The 13,696-nt window shown below is 41.3% G+C and overlaps 2 protein-coding genes across 2 annotated transcripts in view; one reads left to right on the top strand and one right to left on the bottom strand.

Annotated features, from left to right (window-relative positions):
- CHLSN (cholesin) overlaps positions 1 to 13,696 on the bottom strand; it is a 119,036-nt gene that overhangs the window by 20,993 nt on the left and 84,347 nt on the right. Inside the window, exon 4 of the mRNA XM_085074605.1 lies at positions 2,404 to 2,621. Within this exon, the coding sequence (XP_084930731.1) occupies positions 2,404 to 2,621 (218 nt within the window). The remainder of the gene's footprint in view (positions 1 to 2,403; positions 2,622 to 13,696) is intronic.
- GPR146 (G protein-coupled receptor 146) overlaps positions 8,761 to 13,696 on the top strand; it is a 45,967-nt gene continuing 41,031 nt past the window's right edge. The window contains exon 1 of the mRNA XM_085074604.1: positions 8,761 to 9,361. The gene's annotated coding sequence lies outside the window, so the exon portion shown is untranslated. The remainder of the gene's footprint in view (positions 9,362 to 13,696) is intronic.

Genomic DNA, 13,696 nt, shown 5'->3' with positions numbered 1-13,696 from the left:
TTGCATGTGGTCATGTCATGTGCATGGTGAAAAAAGCCTCTCTCAGCTAGGATGGCCTTCCAATAAAACGATAATTTGATCCCTCTGGAGACTGGAAAGCATCAAGGACCATTTGTTTTTAGACTCAAATAACAAAAACTGGGAAACTGGAAGACCTGCTCGGCTTGTAGCCCACTGTGCCAGCAGTGGGGACCCCAGCAGTGGGGGCACACGTTGGCAGTGCCACCAAAGGGAGCCAGAGCCTTGATGCAGCCCTTGGAATCCAGCTGCAGGGCTGCAGGGCTGCTCTGCCAGCAGGAAGAGCAGGATGCACTGAGCAGGGCTGCCCTGCACACTGGGTGCCTTATTCCCTGCCGTCAATGCTCTCTTCATTAACTCCCCTCCACCGGCAGCAAGAGGCACAGCTCTGTGAAAGTCACCTCGTGCCTCATCCAGCTGTGCCCTCCTACTGCAAACAGTGGCTCAGGAAATGAAAATGACAGTTGCAGTTATCCTATGGTACATCGAGCCCCACCTGTCCTGCGGGAGATTCACATGGCAGCAGGGAGTTCACTTACCAACACTGATGTCATGTGATGCTTTTATGTGGGTGGGGCAAAACACAAATCCACAGCACTCTTTTGTTTCTTTCCAATTATATTAATCTCTTGCATCTATAAGATTAACGTATCCTCCCACAGATTATTCACACCTGTAGCCCTGCAGAAGCACATGGACTGAAATCCTTGATGCATTGAAATTGCTGGAGAGTTTGCAATGGGTTTCCAGAACTTGGGGTTTTGTGCCCCTTCCCCAACTAGTATATTACTTTTCTGACTAATTTAAATCCAGTTATTTCTTTCTGCAGTCTTAGTGGGTTGAGAAAAAGTCTGCAGTGTAAGAGGATTCAGCTGTTTTTCTATAATTTACAATGGTGCAAGATGGTCCTGGCACATTTGGGGCTAGAATGGTGACTATGGTTATGTTTGCTTGGCAGTTCAACATCTTATGACTACCCCTGTTAGGTCTACAAAATTAAAATTGTCTCTTGCTGGAATAATCCCTTTCAAGCTATTGCTGCACATACAGCCCATAGACTCTGCATTACAAGACCAAATGACAGAGCTGGTTTTCTATTTCAAGGTAATTTGGTACAGCTTAGGTGAAACTCTAGAATCAAATTTGTTCAAATATTAGTTCAAATATAATTTCATATTCTCCCATGTAACAAGGCAAAAATCCATACAGATAACAGCGGAATAACAAGCAAAACCCCACAGCTTGTTCCTTTACTTTCCAAACCTGAAATCCATTATCTGGAGATCCACCACTTACCAGAGCACACATACCAGAGAGCAGGCTGAGCAGATGGTTCAAAGCTAACTGTCAATCCATTTGCAGTTCAAAACAGCGGTGAACTACTCCAGCTGTTTTCCAGATCAAAAATATTATTGTCATTTTGCTATCGCTGCATGCTGAGGGTTATGTAACAAAAATGCACATGTCCCTCTGCCTGGAATGCAATTAATTTCCTCCCTTCCCACTGCGAGTGGTAAGTAACAATTCAGACAGTCTGGATGCTTCAGTTTTGAGCACGGGCAGGGATGCAACCCTGGAATTATTCCACGTGGTAACCCACTATTTGTAACATGCCAGTCTTCTGGAGGTCTTACAGCCAGGGTGTATTTTGCAGTTTGGAAAAAAATAAACATTATCTTCCTGTTTATATATGACCTCTTACTGTCTGTGGGGTACCCTGAATGCTTCACTGCAGTTCTTTATTTTAACCATAGGCTTTGCTTTATGCTGGAATTTTAAGTCTTCTAATAAGTGTGCTAACTGGATGAAGTAATTGCTTCCAATCTGAAATCAGCCTCTGTAGCTGTTTACTTTGCTATGCAAAGATCAGGCATTGTACACTATTAACTTTTAAACAGTGGCAAAATCCCATCTTAATCTACAACTATCCAAACAATCTGCAGGTGGTTAAATTCAGATTCCATAACACTTTACCACGCCATGGAATTTGCTTATATAAAGAGAACAACTGGAAATCCTTTGCCTAGAACAGCACACCCAAGAAACAAAACTCATTTTCTCAATGCAATCTTTTTTGCAATGTGCCTTTCATCTCTGTAAATGCAGCTAAGCCTGTGATATTTATATAACAAGATCTTCAGGTCAGGAGCTGCCTTTCTACAAAATATTTGCACCACACTCAACTTCTCTCTGTTGTTGCTGTGCTAGAAGTACAATGGGGAAATACAACTGTCCTCCAGGGTGTCAACTGAGATGAAACATTAACTTAGTACTTAACTGCAGCAATTTCCTTTAATATGTTATTGCTTGGTACAGCTTGTTCTGGGTTACTGGTTTACAGTTCACTTCTGTAGGGAGCACCTGCAGTGGTTTTACTGTTCTTACCTGGTTAAATAAGCCAGAGCTCGCTCACATCCTGATGGTTTTTTGGGCTCCACCTTTTTAGTGGAGATTCCAGCTTCCCTCATCAGCTGCTTCTCCTTCTTCTTGCGCTCTTTTTTTAATTTTCTTTCCAGTTTTCTCTTTTCCTCTGGAGTAAGTTCTTCCTCTTCCTCTGCAATAAGCTCTTCCTCTGCAATAAGCTCTTTCTCTTCTTTTGTAGCCTGAAAGAATTAACATTTAAATGAAGTGTTTATCTTTCTATAGGAAAGTGAACAAAGTATGCATAAACGTAATTAAAAGGTACAGGTAATATTTAAAACCAGAAGGTTCAGGTTTCATATTTTTACTGTTCACTGTACTTCTATCACCTCTCTGCTCTGCCCAATTCCCAGAAATGCTGCACTCACAGAGATCTGCTGAACTGCCCTCTATAAATGATGATACTGCTTTGGGCACTACAGGAACCTGAGCACTTTCCCCCTATAGATTAAACAAAATTTCTAAACTGTCTCATGCTGTTTGCTCTCCCACACTCAAACCCAAGTGTGGCATGTGAACAGCAGAGGCTGTTTCACAGGGGATGGAGGGTTTGGGTGTTTTTTCAGTGTACACACACTTCAGTGGGAGCAGTAGAGTTTTCTTGAGTTCCTCAGTTTGTGTTTGTTGTGTAACCACACACTTCCCTGGACTGGGAAAACCTCTGTCTGCCATGCAGAGGCTTCATCTCCATTGTGCCAAGGGCAAAGATGTGACAGCTATCACCTCCATCCAAGACTCCTGGAGATCCTTTAGCAATCTTGGTGAAACATGCACAATCTTCAGTAAACACACAGAGGTACATATCTCACAAAGGTTGACATTTCTTTAGGTTTGCAGACAGAACAGTTAATTATTCACATCTAAAACCATATTACCATAAATATGTGCATCAGTATATCCCAAATGAAAATAAATATTTCACGTACAGATGAAGAGCTTTAAATGGTTTATCTGACTATAAACACTGAGTTTATCAGGGAAAATCCATTGTGAGATTATGTTGTGTAGAACTAAAATGCTGCTCTGTAGTAAGATGAGATTCATTCCAGGCACTCCTAGATGTCTGAGGGAGGTACTGGCCAGGTAAAGTCCTCTGCTAGAGCCATGGAGGCCAACTGGGTGAGAAAGAAATACTCTTCCTCCTCTCTCTACTCTCCTCCTGTTTGAGGAACCTGTAACTGAAACCTGAATGCACAAGATCAACTGCTTTATGGCAAGATTGGCTAAAACCACTTCATAAGTTCAAAAATCCTTAGTGTTACATCAGTTTGTGTCAGTCGAGTGCTTTCAAACACAAATCCAGACACAGAGCTAAGTAAGGTTATTCTTCTGACATTCAACCAAAGAATGTTAAACAAGACAATACCTGAACACAATTTTATTTGCCAAAGACACCTGCTGGGGTCTAAACATTTGTTCAGTGTCAATTCACCTATCATCTAAGCTTACTCTGAGTCATCTTTTCAACTTGGTGTTTTCACAGACCGAAGAAAGGTTAAGAAAGCAGAAATTAGAACAAATGGAAGCAGGACACTAAAGAGGATTTGCTTTTTTTTTTTGTTTAAAATACTTTTCAGCTACTTTTATGGAAAAGCCAGCATTCATTGCAAACACATGCAAAAAAGCAACACGTTGCATTTGTATAGATGACATTTTATAGTTCTTGCTGAGAATAAAATAATATTTAGGGTGAAGGTAGAATCCAATTGTTATACAGGAAACAACGTTTTCATTTGAAAAGCCATCCTAGTACTTACTAAAATAACAATCCAGCCACACAAAGCCCTGCAAAACACTGAGGGTGGTCATTTATAAAGTGTTTGTAAAAGATTACTACAGCAGCTGTCCAACAGACGACACACTACAGTTAATCTTCTTTTAAAAATAATGTAATGAATTTGTTTACTTTTCTGTGAGCCATGAAGCTTTCAAATAAAGTGACTGTGGCACATCATTAGAGCTGGTCTGATAAAGAGGCCTCTGCTTCTTCATACTTACAGTAAATGCATATCTCAGTAACTTCCCTTCCCCCCCCCACATTCCTCACATTATCAAAAAGCTTTTTATCCTCCTCCCTGACTGCTCCACTAAAAACAAAACAAGTTGCTCTCTCCCTGTAGGTCCCAAGTAAATGCCAAGCCTTAACAACGTTTGTTTGCAGCATGGCTGGGCAGTGGGCTGTCTGACACCAGAGCATTGTTCTCCTGCGGGGCTGGGGGGATTTACAGCTGGAGGGACCTTCTGCATCATCCAGGGGAATCTGGACACATCAGGCTCTGCCTGGGACTCCCAGCACATGTACTGACAGAGTCCTTACAACAGCTCAAACAACTCCTCTAGTTCCAAATATACTTTTATCCATCCTTGTCAACTTGGTTAATTTAGCAGGATGTGCCACAATGTGTCCCAGACTGGTTTTAATGTGAAAACCTCAGGTTTTACGTGTTTCAGAAAATACCTATGTTTGGTGGTATATTCTCTGCTGAAGCTGGGGATAATTTTATTGCAATTTATATTTTAAAAGAACCCTTCCCCCAAACCTGGGACTTGAAAGAAAACAAAACCAAACCTTCCAGTGGAATTTAAATCCTAGCTGTATTTAGTATTTATTATTTATTAATCTATTGAGGCACCTCTCCTTTCTTTAAATCAACAGCTTTATTTTTTTTTAGTTTTGCTTTCCCCAAGCCATTAGTGTGATTGTTCTCCTGGAAGATGTTTGTGACCCATTTGGATTAAGAGTTTTAGTGCTATGTCACTATTTCAACTAAAACCCCCCAACCAACAGGACTTCATTGTTTTGAGGTCATAAATATTCCAGGTTGTCTCCCTCTATATTTATAAAGTGACATCACAATTTGTAGAGCTACAATTTAGCCTTAACTGCAACATTGTAAAGTCCCCATTTGAGCGTGTGAGACACTTGTTTATTGACATGATAAATTCAAACCACATGCACACAGGGAAAAAAACACAACACTTGCTTATTTGCAAAGCCTGCTGAGAGCTACCACACCACCTTGGGTTGTGGGCTCATTAGATCTCAATCTAAACAAGGTCAGGCCAGGTCAGCACACTTGAATGAATGACATTCAGAGCAGAGCCAGTGTTTTCTCGTGATTAAGGAGGTGGGAGTCTTCCACTTGGAAACTTTCCAGAAGGCCTGAAAAGGTGCTAAAAGGGATATTGCCACTGGATGCCATTTTTTTTTGAGTGAAAGGCAGACCCCCAGATCTTTCACACTAACACTCATAAAATGCTATGTCAACTTGAGGGAGCTCAGGCACCCCAAGGCAAATTCCCAAAGTTTCTGTCGTGCCATGTCCATCTGCAGGAAAAGTGCTGCGAGTGCCAACACAGTGCCTTTCATCAATGCCAGTCTCCAGCTTTCTGAACTGAGTGTAAATATAGCAATATGCTCTAAATAGCCCAAGACATCTCACTCGAAATAGCTGGAGGCTTCAGCTGTGGCAGTTTTAGATAGCAGTTATTTAAAGTTTTCCATCATTCTTTGTGATCTGGAAATATTGCACAAATTTGAAACGTTTTAAAAGCAGCCTTTAGAAATGAGCTTACAGTCGTAAATGGGGAGACAGCTCACACAGAAGGGAAGCATTTAATACGATAAAGCAGCCCTGCTAACCAACAGAGAACAGAGAAAAACAACTAGAACTGCAAGAGAAACCAGCAAAAACATGTACAGGTTCTCTTGAAGATATCTGACCCTTTTTTTCTTGCTGCAACAGGAGTGGCAGAACCAATCAGGTGTCATTTTTGAGGGTAGTTTTTATATCTGCATAAAAGCTTGTACTGCCAGGGGACTATGAACTGTAATAGCTCAGCAAGCAGCATCAAGATGGGAACAACAGCACTAATAACAGCACACTAATTGTGTTGTGTTTCCACAGAGCACTAAGTGCATTTTTAAATTTGTTTCCAGTCCTTGACTGCCTCACACTTAAGTAGAACTGAAGACATTTCCTAAAGACTTCTCTTTCTCCTCCTTGCTCATCACTGCCTCAAAATCCCCACATTTGCATCCCTGGTTGTGCATTGCCAGCCCAGAATAAAGTTGACAGAGTCAGAAACGCTGAAGAGTTGCCCCAATGAACTGAATACTCATCTATTAAATCTTGCCTTTAGGATTCGTCTCTGTAGGTCTGAACTTCCTGTCTGATCAGAGGTTTGGCTTTGCTGCCAAACCTACAGAAGGAACCACAGACCAAGCCACAACACCAAATTTACTATTTATTAGAACCAGTGAATCCAGCTCCTCCAAAACCAATATCCTTTTCTCCCAGCACAGCCCCACAAGTCTGTGCAACAGCAAAGCAAGCTACAGCAGAAATTCAAAGGAATAAATAACAGTGACAAACATATAAAAAGAACATCAAATTTTTGAACTCCAGAGAGTTCAAAATGGAGGGGAAATCGATTATATTGCTTATTTCATAGTGGGAGCATCATATTGCCTTGTTTGTTCACGAAGCTCATGTTATTTCCTAACTTTGAACATAGAGAAATGTCAAAAGGGGCTTTGTTCACTGCCCAAGAGCTACTGACACATCATGGAATGGCTTTGGTTTAGCAGTAGCCTTCTGCCCCCCAAATGCCCCCTGAACGATATCAGCATGCAAAACGTCCTTTTTCTGCCTCACACAATGCATATGAACCCAGATAAATAACTGGCCATCTGCCAGCCTAAAAACAAAAAGCAAAATCTATAAACACAGTTCAAAACCCACAGAGAAGAAAGGCTGGCAGACCCTTAGACACAAGGTTCATAAAAGAAAGATTGACAAATGATTTACTATCCAAGGCTGGCCAAAGAGCTGTGCTACAACTACAGCTAGAGAATTTGCATAAAACAGTTCATGGCCATACTGAATTTAAATAATTATTTTCCATCATTTAGTACCCTAGGAAAAGAAGTAGTATGACCAGAGAGGGGATATGAAATTTCATTATCACGCAGAAAGCAAATTTTAAATGAAAAGCAACGTGTAGAAGTACTTCTCCTTACTTGATGTCTGTAGCACTTACAGAGAAAGACTTTTAGAAGTTATATACTGAGTTATATACTGCTCAAATAAAAATAGAAAATTTTTCATAAAAGCTAGGTGTTTTTAGAATCTCAACTCCTCACAAGAAAAACACTGGCAATAATTTATATTAAGTTGATTTGGAAAGCTTTCTGTAGATTCAACCCAGGCAGAGAAGCCTCAAATAAGTTCTGCAGGAAACCAGATTTAAATTAGAACAGCTTTTTTATCTTTCTGCTCCAGGAAAGGATTCTTTTTGTGGTCATGTAAATGTTGTTGGGCTTTGCTTTTTCTTTTTTTTTTAAGCCTCCTTGTGTATACAGCTATAGTATCTCAGGAACACAAGTGATTGAGTAGCACCCTAAACTTACAGCTGTAATTTAGAATAGATGCACCTTGATGAGCTTGAAAGCTGGTTTAATTTACAACTGTGTGATCGTTGCGTGTCTCAGATTTACAGCCAATTGTGAAGAGCACATAAAGTGTTATCATCAGCAACTGCTGAATAAGAAGAAATTGAACAATTTACTAAATTACATGAAAACATTTACAGGCACAAAGAATACACAACTTAAAGAATGCAGCTTGTTGAATTCCTCTTTATAGACTGCTTGCTCCTATAAAGTACATACCCCTGTGCTGCGGCAGATTAAGTTCTAAGGCATAAATTAGGATCGTATTGTATTTCCCATTTTTCTCCACCAGTATCAGAGCCCTGAGTACAACAGAAATACTTGACACACCACCACAACTGCAGGCTCGGGGAATGCAGTTTTGCTTCATTTGCAACTACACTGTGGCCAGGAATTTTCACATATTTGTCGAAGGATTTTGCTTACTCCCCTACTCTTAATTAAACCACGTTAGCCAATCAGGAGAACATGGAATTAAAAAAAATAAATAAAATAAAAAAGGAACCCCCTTGGAAATCACTTGTATCCACATCCCTGTGGCTTACACACAGCCCTTTTAACCCCTCCCCAGAAATGCAGCATTTTAATCAAAGGAACACGAGACTGTCGCAGCACTCGGCGCTTTCATTGCCACCAAAGTCGTCCCCTTCAGGGGTGCTGACAGTTTCTTCTGAGCCTTAAAAAGCCTTTGGGCTGCGAGAGGAGGTAGAAGCAGAGCAGAGGCTGTTTTGAAATCCTTGCTGGAGAATCAGGAAAAAAAATAAATAAACCAACCCCAACCCACGAGCTCCATCTCCTCCAATGAAAGAGGTACCACAGGGTGTAGGCAGGTTGCCAGGCGAGCTCGGCAGCGTGACCGCACTGCATTGAGTTTCTTTAATGAAAGCCAGGAAAGAACACATTACACAGTGTTTCTTCTGAGAGCCAGCGAGCCTCCAGTGATTGAAATCAATAAAAACAGTCGGCAAGGGGCCCAGTGGGGGAAGAGAGAAATCTCCACTACTGCATTCAGTTTGCTTTCCACTTTCTCCCTCCCCCTCGAAAGTTAAAACTCTGAAGATCACCATGACAAGCTACTTCGCTTCCAGCGCTGGGAAGACGCTGGTGGGGATTTAAAGGAAGAGAGAGCATTTTCCTGAGCCTCCCTGCCTTTGCTCTCCCCCCAGAGTGAAGGAAATGAAAGGCTTGTTTGGAATTTGAATCCCGCCTGGAAAAAACTTCATTGGACAAGTGCATCGTTCTGCATTTCAGGAAAGGGATGGATTTTACGGTCGGAGAATGCTAAAAGGTGAGAGGGGGAAGAAAAGCAGGAATCGGATCCAGCCAGAGCCCACGGACAGGGTAGGATGTCCAAGCCGGCGGATGGAAGCTCTGGAGCTTTGGGAAGGACTGTGAGCAAGTGCCTGAGATCATCCACATCCTAAGGCACCTGGAACATCAAAACACGTGACTGACACGCCGAGCCAGGTAAGCAGAACCTGCTTTTGACCATCCTGTTTCCCTGTCCGAAACCCCATAGACCCTTCTGCTCCAGGCTGCTCAGTCTGCCCCACGTCCGCCCTCGTTAACCTCGGGCGACTTAACGCTAAGCTTGTCCCGTCTGAGAGCCGTGTCAGGCCACTAATCCCCGCTGAACTATAAACCGTGCACAAAAGACCTTTGTTTAGCCGTTTTGTGTCGGGTTTGCGAGCTGACAAGGTAGGACAGAGCCACTGCATAAGTGCAGCCCCCCCAGGAGCTCTCACTCCACGCTCGGAGCGAGGAAACGCGACTGACACTGCACGCTGTGATCCCACAGAGAGCCAGTAATGGGTTTCTAATATGGTCCATATTTATCTATTTTATTTATGTATTTTAATCACCATAGCAGCCACATACAGAACATAGTTGCACCGAGTTCCATGTGCTGCTCTGCACCGCCAGTCACAGCAGTGTGCATGTAGGGGGGTTAGGCTGATTGTTTGGTCAAAAAGAACTTTGCAATTAGTTGTTAACACAGCCAAAGGGGATTTCTGGCACGGTGTTTAGGAACGACCGGCACAGGCTTATGCAGCACGTGTGTTTTTGCCAGTACCCTAATGCAAACAGGCTTTACCCCCAAGGAGAATGGGGAAGGCATAGATAACAGCTGCAGGTCACAACACTCTTCTCAAGTTTTTGGCCAACTTCAGATGATTTATGTAGACCTCAGTGAGACACGGAGAGTGAAATCAAAGCCTGCCTTCTGCAAGGCGAGCAAAAACGATGATAGCTACATCTCTTCCCCAGCAGAGGCAGGAATTCAGTGGGACAGATAACAAATAGGTGCCTGTGGAGCAAGAGCAACAGTGCTTGTCCTCCTCACGCTGGTCATCATTAGATGTTGACAGCAACACACATGCTCACTGCTGGAGAGCCTGGGGAGGGACTGGATGCCTCCACTTCCACTTCATGTTTCAGCACCTCTTTATCCCCAGCCTGTGAGGTACAGAGTCTGGTTGGCTCTGAAGGTAGGGAGAAGAGACTTCCCCAGCATCTCCTCTGGCTCAATACCAGCAGACAGAATGCATGAATTTTAGCACAGCAAGTGCAGATGTGCATCTGCAGGTGCAGTGGTACTCTTTCCCTGGAAAACACACCCTTTTCAAGGGTCATTTTGCTATTTGCACATCACACAGAAATGGATGACTCACCCACTTGAAGAATGACCTGGAGAACATCCCCATGGCCAAAAGTAAAAGGCAGAAGTTGTAGCATGAACTGTTCTAATAAAGCTATGAAAATAGCTGGGGCAATAAATAGTAAGAAGTTTCTAGATGAATTTATTAATCTGGATTTGAGGTTTTCACACAAAACAATCACAAAATTATAGCCAAAGTTGTAATTCAAGGACAGTAATTTACAACAAAAAAGCAAAGTTATGATTCGTGATAGAACAGGACCCTATATGAAGTTTTGGGTAAATCCACAGATCCACAATTCATTTTGCAGAATCAGTTCTCTGTTTTGCCTCCCCTGCACAGATCCTGTGCAGAAATGACAGCACCTTCATAGCTTGGGAATCACTGCAATCATTCCCTCACCAATCAACAAGTCTGCTTTGCACTGCTCTTGGAGCTAAATTTATCCTTATGCAGAGGAACTCATTAAAGTCTTTATTTAACACTTCAGACAAGGAAAGCTTAGGTGGGACTTACACAACACATATCACTTGTACTGACATTCTCAAGCTCAAGTGAGAATTTCTCAAGCTCAAGTGAGTAATTTCTCCCCATTACTCTCTCAGCAAAAATATAAATATTATCTTTCAACTGTGGGATATTTTTGTTCATAGTGATGCATTTTTCAGAAGCCAAGTGGCATGAGTGTCCACTGTTAATGGAATGTTCTTCTCAAACACACAACGTAAGAAAGAAATGTATTTTTTCAATCAGAAGTTGTGATCAAATACAGATATTCTAACAGTCACACCAGGGTTTTTCAGCCACATCCACGCTATTAAAGCGGATTCTGTGCACAGTGACCCAGTCCTTCAGACTCTCCCTTTAGAGTATGGAGATGTGGAAGAATCCCATGTTGCTTTGCTGAGTTGGGTACAACAAAAAAAGAACTAATGGGAATCAATTTCTCGCATTTCTACTGCTCTTGGTAGTCCCATATCATCAGGAGTACTTTGTCCTCAACAATGAAACACATCATCATAATCAAGAGTTCCTAACAATTCATGCCCATTGTCCTCACAGCAATGCTTTTTGGCAAAAGAGCTGTTTGAAAACAGTCCATAAGGTTTTCAGGTAGTCAGCAAAATAGATGGAATTGTTTTAAAGGTGGAAGGACAAATGTTTTGTTTTAATCTCCCCTATTTAAGTCTTTATGAAATAAGAGATCTGGGATTATACAAAACAAGCTGAATGGCCATTCAAAAATGCTGAAATTCAACAATAAAGGTGCCAACACCAGGGTCTGCTGAACACCTGGATAGCCTGCATTAGGTGAAACATAATATTCATGCACTGGTGGAAAAAGAGTGTTTTCATCCCTTTCAAATGAACATGATCTGACACTTCTTGAATATGGTAAAGCTTCAAGGTGTCTCCTTTCTTATTTATACCAGTGGTTCATGTTCACAGTGCTGGATTCACTCAGCTGAGTATATTTAGTTTGCTCAGTCTCAAATTGACAGCTTCTCTGTAACGTACCCATTCTGACTTAAAAATGGAACATGATTAACATACAGATGGAGAAGGTACATCTTTGCCATTTATGGGAAAGACTGGTGAAGCTGAGGACTAAATATTAAGTAGAAAATAAATGGTTGCTGATCCCTAGGAAAGGTGGCTTTCCTTACAATTCAAACAGGAATCATTATATTTGACTTAGGAAGACATTTTTGTTAAAAACAACAAGGTCATCAAAACCCCTAAAAAACTTCATACCTCCTTCCCAACAAGTTGGGACTATGTTCAGCTGCAGAGTTAACAGATGTATAGCTACAGGGAATGGATGTCCTGGGATAAATACACTACTCTCAAACCCTCCATAGGCTCCCAGACCTCAACAGAACTTTTATTCATTAATTTATTAATAAAACTAGCACCATTTTTAGTCAGCTATTTTAAGACCTTTAAAACCTAGCTATTTATTGCAGAATGTACTTCATCCATACCCACATTTCTATACACTCAGCTGCACAGGCACACGTAGGCAGGAACATGCAGCTTCCAATTTGTGATGAACAAGACCCAAGAGAAGACACTCAAGAAAGCAGAGTGGGCAGGATTCATTTCTTTAGCAGAATGTGGTAATTCCATGATTCAATCACCCTAAAATAGACACCCACAGCAGCATTGAGAACAAGAGCAGCCTCTCAACTGTCCTGCACCTTCATCCCAAGCATAAGGGTATATCAATAGCCTCAGTTAATTTCTTGCCTCTTGGTTTGCTTTACAATGGGATAAATGGTTGGGGAGACAGAGAACTGGACCTTCTGTTTGGTTGTGAAAAGAGACACCTTAATACAAAACAAGGGAGAAATGTGATGGACATTACTGATTTTTGGATTTGACTTCCTGCCTAGTGATAACCAGAGATGGATGATTGAGACTGTGACAATGAATTTGTGTGAAATGATCCTTCTAAATAGATATAATTTCCACTAACAGACCTTTGAACACCTGTATGCAGAATTTGAAAATGTTTAAAGAAACAAGTATTATAAAGCTGTACTATAAAACTGTACCTCAGGCACAGCTGAGTTGCCACTGAACATCTCATTTTAAGTTCTTTCTCAAGGACAATGGTAAAGGAGGAATGTTTTTAAGAGCTGGCATGAATTACACAATCTGACTTTCCTTCAGGTCTGCCTGCTGCTCTTCAAATCCCCATGAGCAAGTGCAAGTGGTACTAAACATGACTGGTAGGGAGAAAGAATTTTAATTTCTTTGTGAGTTTGAAATGGTCTCCTGAAAGTTCCTTATGAAAATTCCATCCATAATTTCAGCATTTTTAAAGTTTCTGAAAATAAAGTGCAATACCCTCCAAAATCCTATTTATTCAGCAATGCTCTACATGCTTTCTGTTCTTGTGAGCTCTCTGATAACTATACATCTATGATACCAACTTTTAATCCCTCCAAATTTATCACACAGCTGAAAATACTGAAATGACATCTGGTTTTTATAGCATCAGGTGTGCCTTCATTATGCGTTTGAGAGGCAGAGCAGAAAATTGAGAAACAATTATGATTTAAGAAGCTAAATTAAAACCTTTTGACTGTTTAGTAAAAATGCTCCATAAAACCTGTTTGTATTCCAACAGACCACA

The sequence above is a fragment of the Lichenostomus cassidix genome, chromosome 14, assembly GCF_008360975.1.
Source record: "Lichenostomus cassidix isolate B80296 chromosome 14, HeHo_3.0, whole genome shotgun sequence".
In the NCBI taxonomy this organism is placed as follows: domain Eukaryota; kingdom Metazoa; phylum Chordata; class Aves; order Passeriformes; family Meliphagidae; genus Lichenostomus; species Lichenostomus cassidix.
Note: the sequence above shows the minus strand (reverse complement) of the source record. Positions and strands in the feature narration are given on the sequence as shown.